A 27,500-nucleotide genomic window follows, 5' to 3' on the forward strand; every position below is an offset into this window, starting at 1 on the left:
GGGAAACCACTAAATTATCTGGTATACTTTATCAATGAAAGCATCGAGGTAATGAAAATTCTGCTCAGTGATCGCTCTTAGGAAGCACTAAACTTTCGCAGATCTTTTGGTATTCTGAATTTCAGCTACCGCTGTATTTCGAGGCCTGCATATTCACAACACAACCTTCACATGATATTATCATATCCGCCTAAAAGATCGGGTTACGGTATGTTCCCAGGAGATAACATAGGCAAGAGCTTCCCCCCCCCACACACACACACACACCAGGGAGCCTGCACAGTTGCTCAGCTGCGCACGACAGCCACGATCCCTTGTGGAATATTGTCCCTCTCCCACATGCACAGCTGGGCTCCATCTTGTAGGCAAGAAATTGTTTTTATCTGTGTAATGTCGTGATAAACACTGTGGCTTCTGATGAGGCTTTTGCAGAGAGAGAGAGAGAGAGACTATGAGAGAGAGAATGAGAGACTATGAGAGAGAGAATGAGAGACTATGAGAGAGAGAATGAGAGACTATGAGAGAGAGAATGAGAGACTATGAGAGAGAGAATGAGAGACTATGAGAGAGAGAATGAGAGACTATGAGAGAGAGAATGAGAGACTATGAGAGAGAGAATGAGAGACTATGAGAGAGAGAATGAGAGACTATGAGAGAGAGAATGAGAGACTATGAGAGAGAGAATGAGAGAATATGAGAGAGAGAGAATATGAGAGAGAGAGAGTATGGGAGAGAGAGAGTATGGGAGAGAGAGAGTATGGGAGAGAGAGAGTATGGGAGAGAGAGAGTATGGGAGAGAGAGAGTATGGGAGAGAGAGAGTATGAGAGAGAGAGAGTATGAGAGAGAGAGAGAATGAGAGACTATGAGAGAAAGACTATGAGAGAGAGAATATGAGAGAGAGAGAGTATGGGAGAGAGAGAGAGAGAATGAGAGACTATGAGAGAGAGAGAATATGGGAGAGAGAGAGTATGGGAGAGAGAGAGTATGGGAGAGAGAGAGTATGGGAGAGAGAGAGTATGAGAGAGAGAGAGAGAGGCTTTTCTCTCTGCATAACTGTTAGACAAAAGATTCCCTTTTCACTGCAACAGAGTCTCAGGACAGCTAAGATAACATCCAGAAATGAGAGCATTGTCCTTTGTCTACAAATAATGAGCATAAGAAGAACGAATAGAGGCGTCGGCTGTCGTCCACTCAATCAATTATCATTTTAATTTAAAGTCACAAGAATCACCTTGTGTGGTTGATTGTTCAATAAATCACTGAACTATACATGTTTAACAGATCTCTCATCCTGTGCACAGTGGACAGAAGAAAATGTTTATATGCTGGTTAGCATTGTAAATGTGTGGCTTCGTCTGTAGTAAATAATAATAATAACAATAATGAATGGTCTACATGTTGGGTGAAGAAGCCTTGTTAGCAGCAACAGAACTTTCAAAGAAATACTTCAGTGAGATACATCTTTTAACACACATTTACTTTGGTTTTCTGCCCTGAATTCTCACGAAAAGTGGAGTTTGTGACCACACAGATCACAGAAAAAGTCTGTGATCATATCACGTTAATTTAAGAATAGCTACAAATGTAGTGAAGCAAAACAATCACCAATAAAAACAGGGGCCCAGGAGCTGGAACCCTATGTAGCAAACGAGTTTCTTTGGGTCCAATGTGAAGTCAAGTCAGGCTGGATTGAACACCGTTCAACGCTGTCAGATTCCACTACCCAAACGCACACACTTTCCATCTTATGAAAATGTCCCACCGAAGCCAAAAAAAATCTCCATGAAATCCACTTAACTTTTCAAACGCCTTGATATCTAAACATAGTTGGGTCAAATATGGATATTAAAACACGATACGTTTAACAATATACGAAAACAGAACGCGTTTCTTACCTGTTTATCTCCAATCATGCGGACAGAGCAGGGAAGGAAGGCGGTGTAGCCGAGCTGAGCCTTGACGTTGACCATGGTGTTGTTCTCCACGCCCACCCACGCCCCGGACTCTGTGGGCGAGGGGGAACCTACTATCATTCTTAGCGTCTGTAGTGGACGGGAAGAGGAAGGCCCATTAGCCTTAATTCTGTCAGCACGGAAGAACATTGCCTCACAGTACCTGAAGTGAGTTGGTAGCAATGTTGCATAATGGGTACTCTGGGAGACGTGTCACGTACTTTGAGAGAGTGACAGACAGACAGACAGAAACAGACAGACAGAAAAAGAAAGAGAAAGACAGAATAATTGGTGGCAATACAACAAAATAACAGTATGATATAATATTGCAATTATTTTACTAATAATGCCTCAGTGCCATTATCAAATAATGCTAATAATCGATTGTTCGATCGCTGCTAAGATGTAGTTGTGTAGCATATGCCTGTAAAACACACACACACACACACAGGGTATGCCACCTCATCATGGAGTGTCAGAGTAGTTAATAAATGGAATGCACTAGGAAGTGATGTGGTGGAGGCTGACTCCATACACAGTTTCAAATGTAGATATGGTAGAGCCCAGTAGGCGCAGGAACCTGTACACCAGTTGATTGACAGTTGAGAGGCGGGACCAAAGAGCCAAAGCTCAACCCCCGCAAGCACAAATAGGTGAGTACACACACACACACACACACACACACACACACACACACACACACACACACACACACACACACACACACACACACACACAGGGCTCTTCCAAGAAAGTCTTCACGCCAAACAATTCCTAAATGCCAGTGACTTCCAGCAGGATTGTCTGCAGCAGGCAGGAATGAGCTCATTTTCAGAGGTACGGATGAAATTAATTTGGATTAGCTGGAGTAAATGCCCAGAAAGTTGTGAGCTGAGGTACAACCACCAGACCGGAGGGTCGTGCCCGTACGACCCATACTGCGCTAACACTATGGTCATACACGCTATACAACACGAGACGAAGCAAGATAATATATATAAATATAGAATAAAAGATTGACGCTTTACCAACCTTCTAAATAGAATATTTACCAGACACTAGATAAATTAAGAAGACTCTTTATGTGGGGACCGACCTGTGAGATTTATATTTATTTAATTTATATGAATTTATATAGTGTTTATATTTGTTAATTTATATATTTCGATAGCTATTTGTATGATGTTTAGCGGACTGTATTTCTGCAAAATTCTCACAAATTGAGTCCTTGCACATTAGGGGAGGTTTATATTGAATTTATATATATGCATCCAATCAAACTACAGTATTAAACTACATATATTAGTAATGATAATTGAGGTCTTATCTTATTGTACTTATAGTTTATACCTGGTGGCTTAGTCCACCAGGTATAAACAAAGATGACTACAACAGCTATATCAGAGGAAATACTGTATATTATATAAGATAAGGACCAAGGAATAATTACCTGGGTTTAGTGGCTTGCTCGTGACCTAACTGGTCCACCCTACATCTACCTAACATTAACTGGCCAAAAATGTGGTAATAAACGGGTTTCAGTAAGACACTTCCCTTGTTTGGATGTTGACTGCGTGTTGATGATGGAAGAAGCACTAATTTGATCTCCATGACACATCGTCCAAAGGAAGAATTATAGGAGCTGAACTCGCTCTTGCTACTATGTTCTTAAACAATGGCTGACCTCCCTCCCCCCTACGCCCCGGCTCTTTTGTCAAGATGTCAACAAATGGTAGACAGGTCACATTTATTCTATTTTGGTACTGATAATTAAGTTAGTTCAATTGATGTTTTAATGATAAAAGTCCGAAGACTGCTGTATTAAGAATAATTCCCAACATAATAGCTGGCGAATTTAATAGCGACGTGACAATGATATCCAGTTTTCAATTCACGGAAAATTCCACTTCAGGCTACATTTTCTATGGGATAACTCGTAAATACAACAGCATCAATATTATCTGCTTATTGTATTTAATATTAGTAAATGGTGTCGGGTTTTCCGACACTTTACAACTATGATGTGTTGTAGTGTTTACACAAGCAACACCCACTAGGAAAACAAACTACACACATCGTAGGAAAACATACTTCACACATCATATACTACACACATCATGTAAGTGTTGAACACCGTCAACAGGCATGAAGTTAACGGCAAGCTTTTGCCTCATTTCCTTGGTATTTAAACAGAGAAAAAAGTAAACGCCCTGTTGTTGTATTTGACTGTTTACCGTCACTTGGTCTTGAGATATTCCTGGTGGTGAGAGAGTCCTTGTTCAGATGTTCAGGAGAACATCATCATGGTGAGTGTCTGTTGCGGCGCCAGCAGTATATGTAGCAAGAGTGCCACTTGCATCACTACCACCACCACCAAACTCATCAGCGTCACCACCACCAAACTCATCAATCACCATCACCAGGAATATCATCACAAGAAGCACAATCATCACCACCACCACAGCAGCATCAACAAAAGCAGCACCAACAGATTATATTTTAGCAATATTGTTGTGCTGATATCAGCAGCTTTACATTAACTTTAGTATGATTGTTCATCCACAATCTTTTTCGCGATGTTTCTGTTTGTCTAATATTACCGTACTTTCCTTGGCTTGGTTTCCACTCCTCTCTTATCTGTGGTTTCTCCTCTCTTGTGCTTCCTTTATCCTCTCTTCTCTTGTGCTTACTTTCTCCACTCTTGTGCTTGCTTTCTCCACTCTTGTGCTTGCTTTCACCTCTCTTGTGCTTGGGAACTGTAAGATATGTCACTGCCTATAACTGTAAGATATGCCACTGTCTGTAACTGTAAGATTTGCCACTGCCTGTAACTGTACGATACCCGTCCCCGCCTGTAACTGTACGACATCTATCACTGCCATATTTACAGTTCGCCACAGAACTCCCAAAAATGTAGAGAACGCCTCGAAGCTTAGGATTACCCCCAAGCTGCGGTACTGAATAATTGAAGCGTGATATTCAGCAGTGAGCATATGTAAGCTTCGATCCGCTCAAGTGAAGGCGTTTGTGTTCCTCTGGACGAACCACGGACCGTCTTCACGTAATGTTGTCATTTTATTTATTTTATGCGCCTCATACCCATTGTGTGGGGCGATGGTGGACCCTATACCCATCCCGTGGGCGGTGGTGGACCCCCATACCCATCCCGTGGGCGGTGGTGGACCCCATATTCATCCCGTGGGGGGTGGGGGACCCCATACCCATCCCGTGGGCGGTGGTGGACCCCATACCCATCCCGTGGGCAGTGGTGGACCCCATACCCATCCCGTGGGCGGTGGTGGACCCTATACCCATCCCGTGGGCGGTGGTGGACCCTATACCCATCCCGTGGGCGGTGGTGGACCCTATACCCATCCCGTGGGCGGTGGTGGACCCTATACCCATCCCGTGGGCGGTGGTGGACTCCATACCCATCCCGTGGGGGGTGGGGGACCCAATACCCATCCCGTGGGCAGTGGGGGACCCTATACCCATCCCGTGGGCAGTGGGGGACCCCATACCCATCCCATGGGCGGTGGGGGACCCCATTCCCATCCCGTGGGGGGGGGGTCCACCTTGGTTGGTGGGTTGCTTGGGATGGTACGTTGCTGGTTAAAGTAGGAGGTTGGATTTGTTACGTAGTGGGTAGACACTAGACGAAGACAGCTACTGACGGTCGAGAGGCGGGGCTTAAGAGTTGACGCTCGGCCCTATAAGCATATCTAGGGGAGGACATCTAGGTGAGTGTACACGCATTTACTTACAAGCATGTGCACACGCATTCATATGTGCACACGCATTCATATGTGCACACAAACATAAGCAAACACAGACAAGGGAGATACGAAAACGTACAGAACTCAGAACGGCCAAACCTGGACTCGTGTACTTGACTCTGAGGAGAGCGACAAGTAAGAGGAGCTCTCAGGAGGCATTACAGCAGGAGTCAACATCTCCCCGGAAACGTAGCGAGACACACACACACACACACACACACACGCACGCACGCACGCACGCACGCACGCGCGCGCGCACACACACACACACACACACACACACACACACACACACACACACACACACACACATACACACACACACACCTCAAAGCCATTCACATGACCAAGTACAACTCTGAGACATTCCCACAAAAGCTCGCATTCATATTTATGGTTGGCATTCATGGTTATTGCTGCACACATATATATATATATTGTGTGAAGAACAGGGTCACAAACTGTGTTTCTTGTTAGTGTTATATATATATATGTATAGTGTAAGCAGAGTGGCGCTGAGTGTGTCCCTTCTCACTTTGAAGTGCACCCGCATGAATATCACACCCTGGACCCTTTGGGCGTCCCTACTAGGGTGTGTGGCTCAGACAAACGACTTCTGCATAGGGGACCATATTGTGGTGGAGGCATAGAAAACGCCCTCTGGAGGGCGAATCCTCGTCACGGCCCTTGTGGATTTGATCCCTCTGGAGAATTTCTTGAAGATTTCAATTATATCATATGATATATTGTAATCATATTTTCTAGGCATTAACGATGTACATATGTAATTATTAATCACCAGGTAGATACAACTTGTCAATTACTGTTCGAAATCATTTCTGCTGCTCAGCGGTTGGGAGAGTGGCCCTGATACAAGAGTCATTTCCATTCTGTACCTCGACACTGAGGCGCTGAAACAGAAAATGCTATTGGTCTCTGGTTTCGCTAATGAGTTCTAGTGATTCACGATATCGTTTACGTGTTCTGGGAACATCTCTTCAACCAAGTCAATAATACAGGAGGAAATATGTAGACAATGCTCTCAGCAACCAGGAGGCCTGGTCGACGACCGGGCCGCAGGGACGCTGAGCCCCGGAAGCACCTCAAGGTAACCTCAAGGTAAGGTAAGGTAGCGCTGTCTTTGTATACCTGTCAGCGAGTCTAACTGGAAGTGCTGCTTGGCCCTCAGTGCCAGTCTTCCAGGAAGAGGCTTAACGCTTTCATTTATGATAGTTTCAGGAGTCTATCATACTCTTAACTTTGTGCTGTCGATAGATGGCGTGCGTCTCAGGAACGTGGGCATCTCCAGGCACCATTAAAGGGGGTGCACAGCATCGTGGCTATTCTTAACGCGTGTTATTTATTCCCATTCTTCTCAGCTCGTTCAGTTTTTCTTCGAGGATTTCAGTAGTGGGATTCGAACTCAAAGGTCTCAAAGCAGAAAAGTGTCGAGTGAAAAGATTGTGAATCAAGGTAAAGCGAATTTGATTGTGTATGTGATTGATTGGTTAGATGAAACTTTTCTCAAGATAAAGAATTAAGGGTGATCCAAGCTCCTTACTTAAAACTGACCACTTGTAGATCCTCAGGAGTCAACCCGTTCTCGCACTTTCGTATAGTCAATATTGACTTATTAAATAAGTGCATATGTGACATACTAATTTATTGTGAATATTTTAGTTTACCTTGAAAAGCTTCATAGAAAACACCGACCTTACCTAACCTTCTTAGTATGTTAAGATAAGCATCTTATTGCTTCGTAATTACAATTATTACTTAACCTATTATAGGTATAGGTTAAGTAATAATTGTAATTACGAAGCAATAAGATGCTTATCTTAACGTACTAAGAAGGTTAGGTAAGGTCGGTGTTTTCTATGAAGCTTTTCAAGGTAAACTAAAATATTCACAATAAATTAGTATGTCACATATGCACTTATTTAGTAAGTCAATATTGACTGTAAGAAAGTGCGAGAACGGGTTGCAGGAGTACCGTCACTTCCTGCTCAAAATGCCACTGACCTTCCTAACAGCTGTACAGACGAGGAACTGAACGAGGGACACCGGACCCCTTCCAGTTCCTAGCGGAGACGAGGGGTGAGGGAACTCAGAAGTTGGTTTTGACAGTATTAAACTTGATGACGTTGTGATGGTGGTCACGGGTCTTCCACCACCTGGGGAAGGTGGAAGATATCCTCTCCACCATAATATTGAAGCCGCTTTTACATTTCACTGTAAACATTTTCAAATTCCGTTTAATGTTTTTGTTATTTAGACTGATGTAAATTCATTTCATTACATATCAGGTGGCGTGGATAACCTCACGTCCCAGATCTGGACTCAAAGAGTCCGAAACATTAAAATATTAGGAACGTTGCGTCCGTATTGTACCTCAAGCTAACGGGTATTTTCAAATTATCAGCAAACCCAAATCATTCTAATTTGCCATCTATCGGATAGATCCAGCTGAAAGGCTTCTTTGAGAGCGTGTAGCCGTTTCCATTCATGTCCATTGTATCAGAGCTAAGGTAGTTTGCCCAGCCATAATAACAGAGTTCATTGTTCTCTATAATGTTCCACGTCGCGTGCAGGCAAAGCCTGAAACTTTTATAGCCTGTAATATAAGCCCCAAATTGTCCCCACAGTGATAACACAATGACATTTTAGCTCGTCAGCGCCGCTAATCAGCACGATTGTATCGGAGCCTTGAGCCAGTGTCTCGGCTACTACAATAGCTTCCGTGTTGACAGTGTAGCGATTGTCAGTCATGTATTTCGTTTGTGTTCAAGTTGGTTATTCTACATGTAGAGCTCGTACCAAGCCTGTATGCCTCTATAGCTCTTGGAAGGATATGAGGACAGAACAAGAGCTGGGATGTGAGGACAGGACAAGAGCTGGCATACGAACACAGGACAAGAGCTGGCATATGAGTAACGGTGCCCAATCAATTGGACCATGGGGATCAAACGAAGACCTGCAAGAAGCAGGGCCATCGCTCCCGGGACCAGTGCCAGTGGACGCCGTTGAGATAACCAAGAATTCGAACATTCCAGCATCATTACTATCGTATAAACTCACGAGTGGAGGTATTTCAGGCTCGGAAAGTTGGCTGTGCAGGTTAATCAGTGAACTTTTCTTTGTTTCATCGATATTGCGAATCAGTGTCCTGGAAGCACTAGCTAGTCACGCACTAGTGGTCGGGCTGAGGGTCTCGAGTCGTGCTGAGGACCAGAGCATTCCACACTCAGCTCTTGTTGAGGACGAGACCATTCCACACTCAGTTCTTTGGAGGACGAGACCATTCCACACACACAGCTCTTTGGAGGACGAGAGCATTCCTCACTCAGCTCTTGCTGAGGACGAGAGCATTCCACACTCAGCTCTTGCTGAGGACGCGAGCATTCCATACTCAGCTCATGCTGAAGACGAGAGCATTCCACACTCAGCTCTTGCTGAGGACGAGACCATTCCACACTCAGCTTTTGCTGAGGACGAGACCATTCCACACTCAGCTTTTGCTGAGGACGAGACCATTCCACACTCAGCTTTTGCTGAGGACGAGACCATCCCACACTCAGCTTTTGCTGGGGACGAGAGCATTCCACACTCGGCTTTTGCTGAGGACGAGAGCATTCCACACTCAGCTTTTGCTGAGGACGAGAGCATTCCACACTCAGCTTTTGCTGAGGACGAGACCATTCCACACTCAGCTCTTACTGAGGACGAGACCATTCCACTCACAGCTCATAAAACCTGGAGATTTATGATTTACTACAGACCAATAATAGATTTCCTAGAACCATTCTCCGAACAAAGTTTTTTTTAAAAAAAGTAATATATTTTACAGTTCGATAATTATTAGATAACCAGGAAGAAAATAGTAATTAAGACTTGGAAACAATCAACGATTAACCTAACAAGATAAATTATAATCTGCAGCGGGAATAACAAATCTATTTTCTTGATAGCAAATGTCAACACAAAGTTCTTGTTTTAATCTTACAGAAGGTTCACTTTAAGTGGTTTTAAAGGTAAACGAATCTTAGCATTAAATCATTTACGAGAACACTGTTGTTCCCACAAGACGCACCATTATGACAAGACAGTGCCACCATCCACCGGGCAGAAGAGGGCCAACTATTAGGGGGAAATCGTCAAGCCATTACGACTATATATCACTTTGGAAGGGATCGATATAAGGATTGGGGGATGGGACGGTGGGAAAGGAATGTAGCAGCCACTTGGACGGTCGGGTATTGAGCAGGTCAGTGGAAAACAAAACGTCCCACTTGGGGTAACCCTTCACTACACAGTGGCGTGTCTGACGAGTTGTCATTCTCACTCACTATTGACACAGATCAATAGTGAGATGAGTTGAGGTGCGTCACTGTCAACCTCCAACGTAAACATTGCGGTGATATAGTGATATAAACCTTGAGACTAGTGAATAGACGTCTTGACAAGAGAGCTCCGTTGTCTTCGCTCATACGTTGATGGTTAGATACAACCACTTAAAGTTTAACGCTTGACACGTCCTAAGACCGGGATGGTGACGCTGTGACTCGCCTGTCGTGGCCATATTGTGGTGCGACACAGCTTGGGATGATGGGTGAGGTGGAGAGAGTGCGGCGGCGGCCGACGCAGTAATCTCATAACTCCAAGAGATGAAGGGCCCGGTTCACTTGCCATGGAGGAAGAAGGCGTCTAGATAGTGTCCCACTGTCAGAACACGGACTTACTTTAACATCAAACTAACACTGCACACGACTTAAAACTCTAAAATATTAATGCTCCCTAGTGCAATACAACCATGGAAGATATTGTTCTCTATAAACATAAACACACGCTCGCGCGCACATACACGCAGGCACGCACGATATATGTCACAAAGAAATCAGAATAGCGAGATATATCAATGGAAATCATTTTGAGGGAATGGAGTGACTTGAACTTGCGACCGGGTGACTCCCAGACATCTGCCTTAACCGACTCTGCTATATGTATATATACCCTCTCCAGAAGTTGAGGGATATATATATATTTATATAATATGTATATATATAATATATTATAAGCAAAGTGAGGTCGTGAAGCCAATGTGCATTCATTGCTCTTCTATACTAGTGAAGAAATGAGCACATTTAATCGATTTTCAGAACATGCTGGGATTGCACGGATTTTTTTTTACATATGTTGAGACACTGTAATAGACTTTTATAGACAGGGCAGGTTCTGCATGTGCAATATGCATAGAGTAGCATACAGTGTTTGGTATGAGTGTGTATCCTGTATACAGTGCTCCTCTGCACGGTAGACACAGTAAGTGGCTGGCAGCAGCAGCAACAGCAGCAGCAGCAGCAGCAGCAGCAGCAGCAGCAGCAGTGTTCGCGTGCTCACCTCCTGCCCAGGATATTGGAAACTGCATCCAAAGGAGGACATGAATCAATTTTACGACCTCCAACGAATCTGAAATTCAGCAGGTGCTAACGCCGGTCTGCTCATGTCGCGTCCAGCTCGCAGGAGTATGCAATTTTCTGCTCTCTCTCTCCCCTCGATAACTTTGAAATCAGCAAATGACAACACTTAAAGTTGTTTCAACACTTTAGCCGCGTAATGCGACGCCGTCATGCGGGGCCCGAGGCGCCTTTGGGGAGACTTCCCGGGCACGCACCTCGCGCTCTCCACGAACAAGCTGCTTCAGTGGCAGAGTTTTAAAAGCTTGTGTGAAGTATTGTAGCTCATTACGACGTGTATCTGCCTGTTTATACCAGGTGGGTGTTCGATCCCCGATGGCCCAAGTGGTTGGACACCGGCTTATCCCAAATCCTTGTCCCTGATATTCCTTCCAAGTGGTATATACACATACCGGTTTAGTGCTTTCTCATAATTACCTTATTTGCTTATTATTCTCATACTTACTGTTGTTTAAATAAATTATTATTTTTATTCATATTTTATTATTATTATTATTATCATGTTTTATTAATATTGCTTTAATATTCGGTATTTTATATTTTTTCGTAAGAATGTTTAAATAACTTGGTTTAATATTTATGCATCGTATGGTATGCAATATAGTGTTAGGGTTTTTACCACCAAATATTTTGGCGAGGGCTCTATATTTTGTTAATTAGGCAGCTGACTCCAAATAACTCTCTTCTTCGGCTTGACTGTATAAAGAGTTTTAATATTGTTGAATTTAATTAAATTGACCCTCAGTTTAGCTGTGTAAAAATCCTCATGGTAAACCACATCGGTTTCCCTGATAAGTATACAACGTGTCACTTACATAAGTACAATGGTTCACTCACAATTATACAATGATTCACTCACATAAATACAATGAGGACGATGAGTCATATATTGACGTGACTGAACATATGATGACCAAATCACACATCAAAAAAAGAAGAAACGAGGACGTTTCGGTTCCTCCTGGATCATTATTAAGGCGTATAATTACACTGACTTGATTCAGTGAGTCACATGAATACAATGAGTTACTCACATGAATGACTCACAAGTATAACGCGACTGTGTGATCACCTGTAACACGAGGTAACTGTAAGGAGCTGACAAGTGTGAGCACACAGACAACAGAGGTACCGACATAGAAGAGAGCTCAAGAGGCTGTAAGGGATCCCATCCCTCTCTACAATATTCTGGTATGGAGTAACCAGGGTGCATTTGATCCTCGGTCATTATCGCTCCTAAATCAATAACAACTACCACATCGTAGCGGTTCTGATCATCTACTACAGAAGTACAGACCTTTATACACTTTGCAGGCGATGTGTCACAATAACTTGGCTAATGTTGACCAGACCACACACTAGAAGGTGAAGGGACGACGACGTTTCGGTCCGTCCTGGACCATTCTCAAGTCGATTGTCTTTATACACTTTGTTTAACATTAGACTATTAAATGTTGTCACAGGAACATTCAAGTGTATCTGAACAGATACACTTGATCTGATAATTACGACAGACATATATATTAAGACAAATAATTGTAACGAGGATCGACTCGCATGCCCGTCGGGACGTCACATGGTCCCAACTATGCCACAACACAATAGCTGTGCCCACTCATAACTGCACAATTGAGTTGACTATAAAACATGTGACTCGGGCACTCAGTCTCTACAATAACAAAAGGATAGTTGTTGTTTTTTCCATGTTTTATTAATTTGACGTCAGGTTAATAATATTGTGTATGCCATTAACAGCTTCCTATTCAGAGTTCCGGTCATAACATGGGGTTTTAACCCCCATAAAAAGTACGTGGTGAATGATTTACTAAATTATTTGTGTTATTGTATATAATATAATATTATACACAAGGAATTAACAAATTAAATTCTTGAGGAGTAGATTTGATAAGTACTCTTTTGGTACTTATTGTTTTAATTGTCTGTAACAGTATCACTCGAAGCATTGACTTCAAAATCAGATGTTTCCAGTCATACGAAGCAAAATCAATCTTTCTGACTCGAATTGCAAGCATATGGAACAGCCTACCAGATACCGTGCAATGTGACACTTTGTACACATTTCAACCAGAATTAGCAAGCACTTCTCGTCAAATGCACTCCTTACGTTGTTTGTTTCACAACAAACTTTAATTGATGAAACACTGCAGTTTGGATTTAGGTAAGTGAGGTAAGTATTAGGAGAGGAGAGAGACAAGCCAGCCAGGCTATATGACACTTGCAAGAAACATAAGGTCATGACAGGAGCTAGTTTGGAGTTAGTTAGGATCTAATGGTCTGTTTCTCTTTGAATTCCTCTGTAATCCTTTGTACGCCGGTGAAGAGGGACGTTGAGTTGAGTTACATGGTCAAAAGCGGGAGATAGAGTGGCCTAAAAAGTATTATAGATTTTTCAGACATGTTAAAAAAAGTACTAAATTGCAAAGCTACAAAGCTCGTGTACAGTCAAAGCTGATTTGCTCCTGTAAAGTTTGTTTATTTCGAGGAACAGTTGTTCAGCAGAGTTTCGTGTTACAAAGTTAATCAGTGAAGTTTGTGGAGCCGAGCGAAGGTGAGTGAAGGTGAGTGGAGTGATTGGGAGTGGGAATGAGTGGGAGTGGGTAGGCAAGCACTCCAAGGTCCAGTTACTCAACAAGGTATTTACTGCAGACATGAAAAACGTTCAACGCAGCAAGTTGTATCTTGGCTCGCTAGAAGGTCATGATGATTCTCTAACCATCATTCTCATCATCCTCATCCCAGCAGCAGCAGAATCCTTACAGCTACCTTAATTACAACTATCATCCGCATAACCACCATTATCATCACTTCCCTCATTAACATAATCATCATCCTCATCATACGCGTTGAACTGAGCATAAGTAACACCACGACAGCTACACCTCAAGGTCACACCGAGGACCCTCACAAGTGTGAGGGTGGTCTTATCCCCCGCTCCTGGCCCTCATACCCCCCTTTTGTGAGTATCACACAGTCATACTACCTTAGCGTTCTCTCTCCCTCCTCATAATGAGGTAGTTACCAGTCTCATCGTCAGCTTGTTAACGAGGCCACATCTATGTCCGGTGTAATTCGGTATTTTACGTAGAGACATTGATGTGAAATCTTCGGTGGAGTTATTTGATCAATTTAAGATCTTGCTCGAGTGAAAAATCTTGCTCGAGTGAAAGAGCTTTCTCGAGTGAAAGATCTTGCTCGAGTGAAAGAGCTTTCTCGGGTGAAAGATGTGGCTCAAGTGAAAGATCTTGGTCCAGTGAAAGATCTTGCTCGAATGAAAGAGCTTTCTCGAGTGAAAGAATAAGACATAACGCTGCATTATACATTACAAGCCCACTTTTATACTATTAGGAAAAATCCTCATTGTATTTTTTCCAAAATATGAGTGAACGGATTGTCGAATGTTGTGCAGGCTCGAGTATGTTTAAGTATTTCCTTCCTAAATTATGTATTTTTTTTTAAGTTTCTTTTATTATTGCAAACATAAATAAAAATTCACCAATATATTTATAATTCTTAATTTTTTTTCATAGTTCTTCCCTTTGATTTGTGCTTCTACGTTGTCAGTTTCCAAGAAATTAGTCGAATAACTTTAAATTCATCTTCACTATCATTCTAGCGGTGATTAATTATTGTTAGAGAACCGTTATCCTTTGATGAACCGTTGATCATTGTCAAGCAGGAACCCGTTGATGACCTGTTATCTTTTCCTGAACACACAGCGCTCTGTCTGTACAAGAGGCAGAGCTCAACTGATCGATATGCTGGGAATAAATTCATCAAAAATTTACACCACCGGATCAGGGAGCATGTGGGTGTCCACAACCCCACAAGAACGCTCTTGAGGTTATCTTCAGGTTATCTTGAGGTTATCTTGAGATGATTTCGGGGCTTAGCGTCCCCGCGGCCCGGTCCTCGACCAGGCCTCCTTTTTGTAACATACCCCCCCAGGACGCAGCCCGTAGCAGTTGTCCAACTCCCAGGTACCTATGTACTGCTAGGTGAACAAGGGAATCAGGGTGAAAGAAACTTTGTTTCCGCCTCCACCGTTGATCGATCCCGGAATCTCAGGACTACGAATTCGAAGCGCTGTCCACTCAACTGTCAGGCCCCTAAATAGTGTTTTAAAGGAAAAAATTGATGAAAATAGTTTTTTGCGAGATCACGGACTTTGTGATGCTCATATTTTTAAATAATGTATATATATTTTTTTTAAATGAAATCTAAACTGAGATGATCTGAGTGTGTCATGTTTACAGCTTTTTAAGTGGCAGGAAACAATAATACAACAATTACTATTGGCTGAAACTGTTAATAGTCTCTCTCCACCATTTTGCAACATGCAATGCTCTCTCTTCACCATTCTGCAACATGCAATGCTATCTCTTCACCATTTTGCAACATGTAATGCTCTCTCTTCACCATTCTGCAACATGCAATGCTCTCTCTTCACCATTCTGCAACATGCAATGCTCTCTCTTCACCATTTTGCAACATGCAATGCTCTCTCTTCACCATTCTGCAACATGCTATACCGTCATGACCATTCATCCATTTTTGTCCTCTCCTAAGCAAGCCACACAATATACCTCTGGCGTTCCCAACAGCATATACACACGCAAGACTGTCACCCGCCAGATGTAACAGGTAACACCTTGTCACCCGCCAGCTCTAACATGTTACACCTTGTCATATAGAGCTCGTAAAACCCTAACAGCCTTGTTCCCAAACACGCAAGACAGTTCGGCCATTCCGATGTTGGGAACTAGCAACATCATTGTCTATCATCACACACAGTTCAACTCTCCTGCAGTGAAAACCTCAGCCATTGCAACGGTGATTGTCACGCCTACCACTGCTATTGTGTAACTCTGTCACTGCAATTTGTACCACTACAACTGTGCTACCATTTTGTCCACTAAAACTATGGTACTATTTTGTCCACTAAAACAATGCTACCATTTTGTCCACTACAACTGTGCTACCATTTTGTCCACTACAACTATGGTACCATTTTGTCCCCTACAACTATGCTACCATTTTGTCCACTACAACTATGCTACCATTTTGTCCCCTACAACTATGCTACCATTTTGTCCCCTACAACTATGCTACCATTTTGTCCACTACAACTATGCTACCATTTTGTCCCCTACAACTATGCTACCATTTTGTCCACTACAACTATGCTACCATTTTGTCCACTACAACTGTGCTACCATTTTGTCCACTACAACTGTGCTACCATTTTGTCCACTACAACTGTGCTACCATTTTGTCCACTACAACTATGCTACCATTTTGTCCACTACAACTATGCTACCATTTTGTCCACTACAACTGTGCTACCATTTTGTCCACTACAACTGTGCTACCATTTTGTCCACTACAACTGTGCTACCATTTTGTCCACAACACCCACACCAACTGCTCACTCCTCTCACGTGGGCCTGGGAGAGGCTGCCGCTCGCCCACTAACGCTCACTCAAGCGGTACTCCATCACCGCGGGCGGCACAATGCCTTCCATGTTTCATCTGTCCACTCAAATACCGTCAATATCCTCGCCGATATCTCTGTCACGTGTGGCCAGAAGCGTCGCCTGCCCTCCTGATGCTGCTTGATGCTGCTTGATGCCTCAAGTAGCATCTCTGCTTGATGCCAATTGATGCTACTTGATGCTGCTTGATGCTACTTGATGCTGCTTGATGTTATTTGATGCTGCTTGATGCTACTTATGCTGCTTGATGCCAATTGATGCTACTTGATGCTGCTTGATGCTACTTGATGCTGCTTGATGCTACTTGATGCTGCTTGCTGCTACTTGATGCTGCTTGATGCTACTTGATGCTGCTTGATGCTACTTGATGCTGCTTGATGCTACTTGATGCTACTTTATGCTGCTTGATGCTTCTGTTTTCCAGTGCGATTGATCTCAGTGCACTTTAGTCTATTACAAACATTTTTTAGTTCTGTTGCTAGTAAGTTCACTGTGAAGTGCAACTGTTCCTGCAGTGAGAAATCTTGCAAGATCCTCAACTTTAAACAAATACTTAGCAAATTATTCTGCCAAGTTTCCAGTATCTCATTTGACATTTCAGCCTTGACATGTTTATCGGTCAGGATCTGAAGTTGTTGTTTGGCCAGTCGGTCAACCCGCCAGGCACCAGCGAGCCAGGACGTGTCACGTGGCACTCAGTGTGTCACGGGGCACTCAGGGCACTCGGAGTGTGTCACGGGGCACTCAGAGTCTTCCTGGGCCGTGAGACGCTACAAAACTCCTACATAGGAGGAGTTTGGGGAAGGAGAAGTAGGCTTTAAGTCACAAGTATCTGGAGACTTACGACTGCGATAAGGCTAAGATTTAAGCCTTAAGGTCAAGAGAAGAAAGGTGTAACCAATCACGGTGTTGGGGTCTGGGGGGCCACACACTTGTCAACTGCCGCGCCGTAACGATTGGGAAGGGCAAGAGTGTGGGAGGAAAATGAAGGAGGGATAGGCGGGAAAGGAGTGGAGAGGGGAGTGAGATTGGGAGAGTGGATGGAAAGGGAGCAGAGGGAAGGAGAGATGAGGGAAGAGAGGGTAGGAGAAAGGGAGAGAGACCCGGACACAGCCGGGTAACCCATCCAGTTAACATACATAATTTAGGAGATCAACACTTCCTCTCTCTCCTCTGTGAGACGTCACCTTTACCCCGGCCGTCTGCCAGCCTCCGCCTCCTCCTCCACACTCCAGGTACACACACACATAATTAATCTGTCGGGAACTCATTTACTCCCACACACCTGTTACCTCCCCCACACATCTCTTACCTCCCCCACACATCTCTTACCTCCCCCACACACCTCTTACCTTCCCACCCTACACCTCTTACCTTCCCACCCTACACCTGTTACCTTCTCCCCCTCCACACACCTCTTACCTCTGCCACACACCTGTAACCTCCCCCACACACCTGTTACCTCCCCCCACACACCTGTTACCTCCCCCCCACACACCTGTTACCTCCCTTACACACTTCTAACATCCCCCCCCGCACACCATCAAGACACTCTACACAACACGTGTGGCACCAATACTGGAGTACGCATCACCGGCATGGCACTCGCACAGTGTGACACGTAAAGACATATTGGAGGAGTACAGAGGTTGGCACTGGTGCCAGAGCTTGCAGGGCTAAGCTACGAATTTAGGTTATATGAACTAAATCTCACAACCATAGAGGATAGAAGGAACAGAGGGGATATGATCACAACTTATAAGATACTGAGGGGAATAGATAAGATGAGGGCCTCCCTCACCATCCCCACCCACACACACACAAGGGGGCTTAGCATCATTAACATATTTACAAAAAAATAGTTTAGAGTGAGAAAATAGCTATAATACTTGAGAGGTAATATGTCTGTTGACTTATGGAATAGATTATCGAATCAAGAAATTGAAGCGTAGCTAAGACAAAATACTGAGATGAACTGTGGAATTATAAGAAACTTAATTTCATGAATATAATCTGATCCTGTTAGATGTCTGTGACACACACAGACTTAACTATTGTGTACGCGTGGGAGACGTGTGCCGCCAACCAGACAATCAGTTCCCAAACCAGCGCAAGGCTAAATTATTGATTTCCTGAGACCCGTTTCGTGTTGTCTATTCTGTGCCCCACGTCGCGGCCTGGCCCTTATCTCTGGTATCTCTGGCCTCCCCCCTCACCGTCTTCCCTCACCCAGCACCTGCCACCCAACGCTCCAAACTCTATTTCTGAGCAAACATATGTTTGATGCCTATCCCAGGGCATCTTAGGGGGGGGGGGGGGCTTCCCTTACCATCTGCGGGGCTTCCCCCTACCTTCTCCCTACCCTGATGCTTGCCTCTAAGTTCCCCTATCATCATATTTTCTGCCATTTTCTCATTTTCTCTCTTTGCTGTTGGGCGTTAGACCTAGCAACAACGGAAAGGGTATTATAACAACCACAACAGCTTATTGAACAACCACAACAGCTTATTGAACAACCACAACAGCTTATTGAACAACCACAACAGCTTACTGAACAACCACAACAGCTTACTGAACAACCGCAACAACTTACTGAACAACCACAACAGCTTACTGAACAACCACAACAGCTTACTGAACAACCGCAACAACTTACTGAACAACCACAACAGTTTACTGAACAACCACAACAGTTTACTGAACAACCACAACAGTTTACTGAACAACCACAACAGGCGATGAGTCACAATAACGTGGCTGAAGTATGTTGACCAGACCACACACTAGAAATTGAAGGGACGACGACGTTTCGGTCCGTCCTGGACCATTCTCAAGTCGATTGTGATGGGGAGGTAGGGACAGGCATTAAATAGGCAAGAGAGAGCTGAGGAGGAAAGTCAGGTGTAGGGGATAGTAGTAATGAGAACTGCAGCAGGCCTATTGGCCCATACGAGGCAGCTCCCATTATAACCACCGAAGGAGATAGTAATAGGAATAAGAAGAGGATAGCAAGGGAGCGTAGGAGAAGACAATGAACAGAAAAAGGGAGAAGAGAGAAGGAAAGGGAAAGAGAAAGAAAGAAATGGAAGGGGGAAAGCTTATGTTAAGTCACGTTTGTTAGAAAGATTAGAGCATTTGAGTATATACTGTGAAAGGGAAGAGTCCACAGCAACAAAGCCAGGACTCAAGTTCATGTTGGGTACATTGTTAATAAGAGCCGATTCTACAAGACGGCGTCTGTGTAGAGGCAGGAAAGATTATTTTGGAGGAAGACCAATCAATGGGATGATTAGAATCCCTCACATGGCAGAAGAGAGCATTGTTAGTGTCTGCAGACATAACACTTCTCTTGTGTTCTTTAAGTCTGTCATTCAGTGTACGGCCAGTTTCGCCAAAGTATTGGAGAGGACAAGATGAACAGGAAATAGAGTATATACCAGCAGCATTAGAAGCAGGAGGAGCAGTGTGAACTAGATTGCTACGAAGTGTGTTAGTTTGTCGAAAGGCGAGTTTAATGTCAAGAGGACGAAAGGTATTGGTAAAAGTTTTGAGTTCAGATATGAAGGGAAGACATAGTACAGTGCTACTAGTGTTGGAAGCAGGTTTAGGATGAAAGAAATTTCGTTTAGCTTGAGAGTGGGCACAGTTGATGAAATGCAAAGGATAACCAAGGCGAGAGAATGATTTGTAGATAAAGGCAATTTCAGAATCAAGAAACTGAGGGTCGCTGATGCGTAGAGCGCGGAGGAAGAGAGAGACGAGGACACTTTTCTTAACAGAAAGAGGATGGTAGGAAAAGAAGTGAATGTACATGCCACTATGCATGGGTTTACGGTAGACAGAAAAAGAGAACCCAGACACAGAGCTGTGAACATGAACATCAAGAAAAGGAAGGAGGGAATTAGATTCCCACTCAACTTTGAAATGGATAGAAGGAGCCAGATTGTTAAGAGAGGCGAGGAAAGGCTGGAAAAGATTAAGGTCATGAGGCCATAAAGCAAAAATGTCATCAACATAGCGAAGCCAGAGAGAGGGACGAGTATCAATAGAAGGAAGAAGAACAGTTTCGAAGTATTCCATGTAGAAATTAGCAAGAACAGGGAAGAGAGGGGAACCCATAGCGACACCGAAAGTTTGAGTGTAATGTTTACCGTTGAAAGAGAAAGAGTTAGATTCAACACAGAGTCTAATGAGATCGAGGAAAACGTCAGTGGGAAGTGGGAGAGGAAGGAGACCCTCTGACGCCTTCTGTCTGAGGAAAGAGAGAACGTCATCGAGCGGAACATTAGTGAACAGAGAGTCGACATCAAGACTAAGCATTTTATTAATAATCAATAAATAATTATATATATAAATAATAAATAATTTTATAAATAATTATAAATAATTTTATAAATAATTTTATAAATAATTTTATAAAAATAATCTTTCCTGCCTCTACTCTACACAGACGCCGTCTTGTAGAATCGGCTCTTATTAACAATGTACCCAACATGAACTTGAGTCCTGGCTTTGTTGCTGTGGACTCTTCCCTTTCACAGTATATACTCAAATGCTCTAATCTTTCTAACAAACGTGACTTAACATAAGCTTTCCCCCTTCCATTTCTTTCTTTCTCTTTCCCTTTCTTTCTCTCTTCTCCCTTTTTCTGTTCATTGTCTTCTCCTACGCTCCCTTGCTATCCTCTTCTTATTCCTATTACTATCTCCTTCGGTGGTTATAATGGGAGCTGCCTCGTATGGGCCAATAGGCCTGCTGCAGTTCTCATTACTACTATCCCCTACACCTGACTTTCCTCCTCAGCTCTCTCTTGCCTATTTAATGCCTGTCCCTACCTCCCCATCACAATCGACTTGAGAATGGTCCAGGACGGACCGAAACGTCGTCGTCCCTTCAATTTCTAGTGTGTGATCTGGTCAACCACAACAGTTTACTGAACAACCACAACAGTTTACTGAACAACCACAACAGTTTACTGAACAACCACAACAGTTTACTGAACAACCACAACAGTTTACTGAACAACCACAACAGTTTACTGAACAACCACAACAGCTTACTGAACAACCACAACAGCTTACTGAACAACCACAACATCTTACTGAACATCCACAACAGCTTACTGAACAACCACAAGAGCTTACTGAACAACCACAACAGCTTACTGAACAATCACAACAACTTACTGAACAACCACAAGAGCTTACTGAACAACCACAAGAGCTTACTGAACAACCACAAGAGCTTACTGAACAACCACAAGAGCTTACTGAACAACCACAAGAGCTTACTGAACAACCACAAGAGCTTACTGAACAACCACAAGAGCTTACTGAACCGCCACAAGAGCTTACTGAACAACCAGACTGTATAAATCAGCCGTGTTGTAATCTAATGTTAGTAACAGATTTACGTAAATCTTTCCTGCTTTTATCAGCTTTATACAATAACAATTTTCATTTGTATTTATTTTGTTAATATTATTACCGATATTATTACTCTTAACATTACACATAGAGATCACATTAACTTGTTATATCAATGAATAAATCCTTCTAATATTATTACCATTATTTTACTAGTATATACAGTATTGTTATTAGCATTTATTTACGGCTTATGTTCCCTATTCTTTCCCTTCCATTTTCCGGGACAATTTTAGGTTCAGCATATTTAACTTATATCAGACTGGCGATGAGTCACAATAACGTGGCTGAAGTATGTTGACCAGACCACACACTAGAAGTTGAAGGGACGACGACGTTTCGGTCCATTCTCAAGTCGATTGTGAGTGGTCAATCGACTTGAGAATGGTCCAGGACTGACCGAAACGTCGTCGTCCCTTCAACTTCTAGTGTGTGGTCTGGTCAACATTATATCAGACACGTTACCCGGCCACACTGTTATCTTGAGGTTATCTTGAGATAATTTCGGGGCTTTAGTGTCCCCGCGGCCCGGTCCTCGGCCAGGCCTCCACCCCCAGGCAGGAAGCAGCCCGTGACAACTGACTAACACCCAGGTACCTATTAGCTAGGTAACAGGGGCATAGGGTGAAAGAAACTCTGCCCATTGTTTCTTGCCGGCACCCGGGATCGAACCCGGGACCACAGGATCATAAGTCCAGCATGCTGACCGCTCTGCCGACCGGCTCCCCTTTCACCGGTTCACTGTTATTCAAGCTTCAAACAGGTTTAATTCACAGTTTGGTGTTCTCACTTGGAGCTGTTGACGATCATCTTATAAGTTAACGATAAGTGTGCAGAAGCATTAAGGGTTGCTTTAAACAGTCTTGTGGTGCAATATTTGAGTTTTATCCGCAAGATGATCACAATTTCCCAAAGTACCGGCGCCCATTCAGTAAATTTCCGGTTTTTCATATGGAAATGAAACAATTGTTTTTGAAATTCAGAGTTTGTTGATAGTTTTCCTATAATTGAATACGATTTCACAATTTGTTGTGGGTGTTTATCGACTATTTACTGATATGCAAATTTAATGTAAAGAATGTTTAGTACATTCTGTATGTCGTGTAGGTTCTAATATCACAAGACTTAGGAATTTCCTCTCTGAAGTCTTTGTTATACATAGAACTAATGGAACAAAATAATAATTATTTAAGTCATGATTGTTTATGTGTTCCTCTTGGAGAGGTGTTACCTCTTGAGATGATTTCGGGGCTCAGCGTCTCCGCGGCCCGGTCCTCGACCAGGCCTCTTATTGTTACACACCCCCCAGGAAGCAGCTGTCTAACTCCCAGATACCTATTTACTGCTAGGCGAACAAAGCATCAAGGTGAAAGAAACACTGCCCATTTGTTTCCGCCTCCGCCGGGGATCGAACCCGGAACCTTAGGACTACGAATCCCGAGCGCTGTCTACTCAGCCCCTTTGTAGACAAGATCGTGTCTACCACTAGATGGAATGTGCAGAATGTGGGCAGTTATCTTGAGATGAGATGATTTCGGGGCTTTAGTTTCCCCGCGGCCCGGTTCTCGACCATGCCTCCACCCCCAGGAAGCAGCCCGTGACAGCTGACTAACACCCAGGTACCTATTTTACTGCTAGGTAACAGGGGCATAGGGTGAAAGAAACTCTGCCCATTGTTTCTCGCCGGCGCCCGGGATCGATCCCGGGACCACAGGATCACAAGTCCAGTGTGCTGTCCGCTCGGCCGACCAGTTGCATCCAAACTCTAGACATTTCCTAGAACTGAAATTCTAGAAGGAGCAGCACGCAAAAGAGAAGTATTAAGCCTACCCTGTCTTAATTAGGCCTAAATAAGCAATTAATAGTGCAAAACGTGAACTATTTTTGGTTGTAAATGTTCATATTTTGTTCAATACACCACAGTCGTTATAGATTACACTGTTTGGCTTGTATGAGTTACTCCGATCGTAAGATATCATCCACCCCCACACCCTGATGTATCATCCACCCCCACATCCTGATGTATCATCCACCCTCACACCCTGATGTATCATCCACTCCCACACCCTGATGTATCATCCACCCTCACACCCTGATGTATCATCCAATCTCACACCCTGATGTATCATCCACCCTCGCACCCTGATGTATCATCCACCCTCACACCCTGACGTTTCATCCACCCTCACACCCCTGACGTCTCATCCACCCCCACACACCCTGACGTCTCATCCACCCCCACACCCTGACGTCTCATCCACCCCCACACCCTGACGTCTCATCCACTCCCACACCCTGACGTCTCATCCACTCCCACACCCTGACGTCTCATCCACCCCCACACCCTGACGTTTCATCCACTCCCACACCCTGACGTTTCATCCACCCCCATAATCTAACATATTCACCTCCACATCCTGACATATCCCTCAATTTCTGCAAGAAATTCTAATGGATGATATCTCATAACGCGGCCTCTCCATCAATGTCTCCTGGCTATACAAGGTTCTCTCTCCTTCACTCACAACCCGCCCCCTTCCCTCCTCTCTCCCTTCCCTCCACCAACAATCTATCCCTCCCCACCCCCATCCCTTCCAACCCCCCTCGTCCTTCCCCAACTTAACTACCACAAACCCACATTAGCCTAAGCAAGCGGATGGTGAAGCGATTTGAGGGTGACATTGCAAGGGATGAACTGATGTGTGTAATTGTTTCAGTAGAACCCGTATAGGATATATCCTGCTGATGAAGAACAGCAGCAGGATAAATAAAGGGGGTATACCTGCCATTACACTATTCTCCTGCTGGTGGTACTAAATGTTGGAATATATTCTGTTGTTCCCGGGGCATTGTGTGTTTTTGTAGAAAGTTTCGGAGTAGGTGGATACGAGTCGCTCGTCCGTGCTGCCTCGCTCGTAGCTTCATGGCGGCGTATATGGATCGACTCCAGGCACAGCTTCAGGGGGAAGGCGAGTGCCCCGTGGTGGTGTTGACTCAACAGAGAGCATCAAAGAGGCTCGTTTATTGACTTGTGGTGAGGCAGGAGCCTTTGGCGGTCCGGCGCCGGCCGTCGGGGTGTGGACACAGGTGGTAGTGGACGCTGTCTTCCCACAAGTGAGCCGCCTCAATACTGAGTGATCCTCGAGTGAGAACTTCAAAGATACGCATATGTATGTATCTCCCAAATTCGATCACTCATATACGCTGTGTCCACCTCGATCTCTGTACCCATAATCCTGCCGGCCCCTCTATAATCCTGCCGGTCCTTCTATAATCCTGCCGGTCCCTCTATAACCCTGCCCAGTCCCTCTATAATCCTGCCGGTCCCTCTATAATCCTGCCGGTCTCTCTATAATCCTGCCGGTCCCTCTATAATCCTGCCGGTCCCTCTATATCTTCCGCAAAACTCTACAGTAGAACATAAAACACCTATGAGCTTCCGTCGCATAGAAAATGGAATGCAGAGTTTTTTTTACCGTAAGCATTAGGATTTGTTGAGTGTATGTTGAGTGAGTCCATAAGTAATGCTGGTGTAAAGTCAGTTGTATATCTCCACCAAAACTTGCTGCTCGCTGAACTCGGGTTCGTGATCTTATAAGTCGTGTTATCGAGCGGGTGACATGTTCCGGAACTTTTTATAAACGGTTTGTGTTGTAGCCCCTGCCCATTGTTTCTGCCTCGGGAGGGAATCGAACCCGGGCCGCTTAGGACTACGACTCCCGAGCGCTGTCGACTTAGCCGCAAGGCCCCCGTGTGTGTGTGAGTGTGTGACACTCTCTGATCAGGAACACTTACGGGAGGTGAGAGTCTAATGTTAACATTCTCACAAGGGTCACTGTTATCGGAGGCGAGTCTTAAGTCCTCCAACCTCTGCCGTAAAGAAGATAAGGTCTCCTCGTAACTCCCAGTTTGCCAGTGTCGTCTACGGGAGAAGCGCTGGATACTAAGGGCTCCTTAACGACCCGGGTCAACACCTCAGACCATCCCCCACAGTCTGAATGAACTATCACAACATCCGACCATTTGGGACTCTTTGTGTCGGGAGTGTCTGGTGCTCGTCCCGGGGTCCTTAAGAAGGTACTGTGGCCTCAACGGGGTGCTGAGGGGCACACAATGTCGCCGGGAGTTTCAGAAATGATGTCTTAAAATTTAATGGTGTCACAAGGGGACAATTAAGCTGAGACGCCTTGATGTATGTGTGTGTGTATGTATGTACCTAGTTGTGCTTGCGGGGGGTTGAGCTTTGGCTCTTGTGTCCCGCCTCTCAACTGTCAATCAACTGGTGTGTGTGGACGTGTTTACTATTTGTATTTACTATTTGCGTCTGCAGAATCGAGCTATTAGCTCTTGGACCCCGCCTTTTTAACCAATGTATTTTTCCTCTTATGTATACTACATATATTTATCTTTAACACACACACACATACACGCGCGCGCTCATGATAGCTGACTTTCCGAAGAGGAAACTATGATGAGATGAAGAACTTCCTAAGGGGAACACCATGGCAAACAGAACTCAGAGAGAAGACTGTACAAGATATGATGGACTACGTCACCCAAAAGTGCCAGGGAGCTGCAGACAGGTTTATTCCTGCCCAAAATGAGAAAAATTGAAAGCAAACAGAAGAATCCATGGTTCAATCAGGAATGCAAGGTAGCGAATCAGTTCACTACAAGAACATGGAAGAACTACTGGAAAAACAGAACACCAGAGAACAGGGAGAGATACCAGAGGGCCAGGAATACTTCAGAGTGAGGAGAGAAGCAGAGAGACAGTATGAAAATGACATCGCGAGTAAAGCTAAGACCCAACCAAAGCTGCTCCACAGTCACTTCAGGAGGAAAACAGCAGTGAAGGAACAAGTGATGCAACTGAGAAAAGGGGAGAACAGATATACGGAGAATAACAAGGTGTGTGAAGAACTCAACAAGAGATTCCAGGAGGTCTTCACAATAGAGGAATAAGAAGCCCTTGTACTAAGAGAGGAGGCGGTAAACCAAGCAACCTTGGAGGAATTTGAGTTTACCAGTAAAGAGCTCAAAAGGAATCTGTTGGAGCTGAGTGTGACAAAGGCTGTTGGGCTTGTTACGTGGCTGTGAATTAGCGAGTTTTCTCTACAGTTGCCAGCAACAGACTGAACACAATGACAATTACTGGAAGAGGGAATATAAACTCCAAATTACATTCACCAGTGTATGTGTACAGGCCGCACATACAACATCCACATATACACACAGTTAGGATAACATAAAGTAAAGTGGTCCAGTGTTCAGGACCTAAACCAGAGCTCAATCACTCTCAATCAATTGTTGTGTTAGATTCAGCTACACGGAACAAAAAGTTAAAAGTAAAACTGT

At 44.1% G+C, this 27,500-nt stretch overlaps 1 protein-coding gene across 2 annotated transcripts in view; it reads right to left on the bottom strand.

The window, feature by feature from the left end:
* The window catches only part of LOC123764440 (lachesin), a 328,560-nt gene that overhangs the window by 58,893 nt on the left and 242,167 nt on the right, over positions 1–27,500 (bottom strand). The window contains exon 3 of one of the 2 annotated variants that reach the window (XM_069315707.1): positions 1,897–2,024. In XM_069315707.1, the coding sequence (XP_069171808.1) occupies positions 1,897–2,024 (128 nt within the window). The remainder of the gene's footprint in view (positions 1–1,896; positions 2,025–27,500) is intronic. The other variant, XM_045752306.2, reaches the window with a different exon arrangement.

This window comes from Procambarus clarkii, chromosome 82 (genome assembly GCF_040958095.1).
Source record: "Procambarus clarkii isolate CNS0578487 chromosome 82, FALCON_Pclarkii_2.0, whole genome shotgun sequence".
NCBI lineage: Eukaryota > Metazoa > Arthropoda > Malacostraca > Decapoda > Cambaridae > Procambarus > Procambarus clarkii.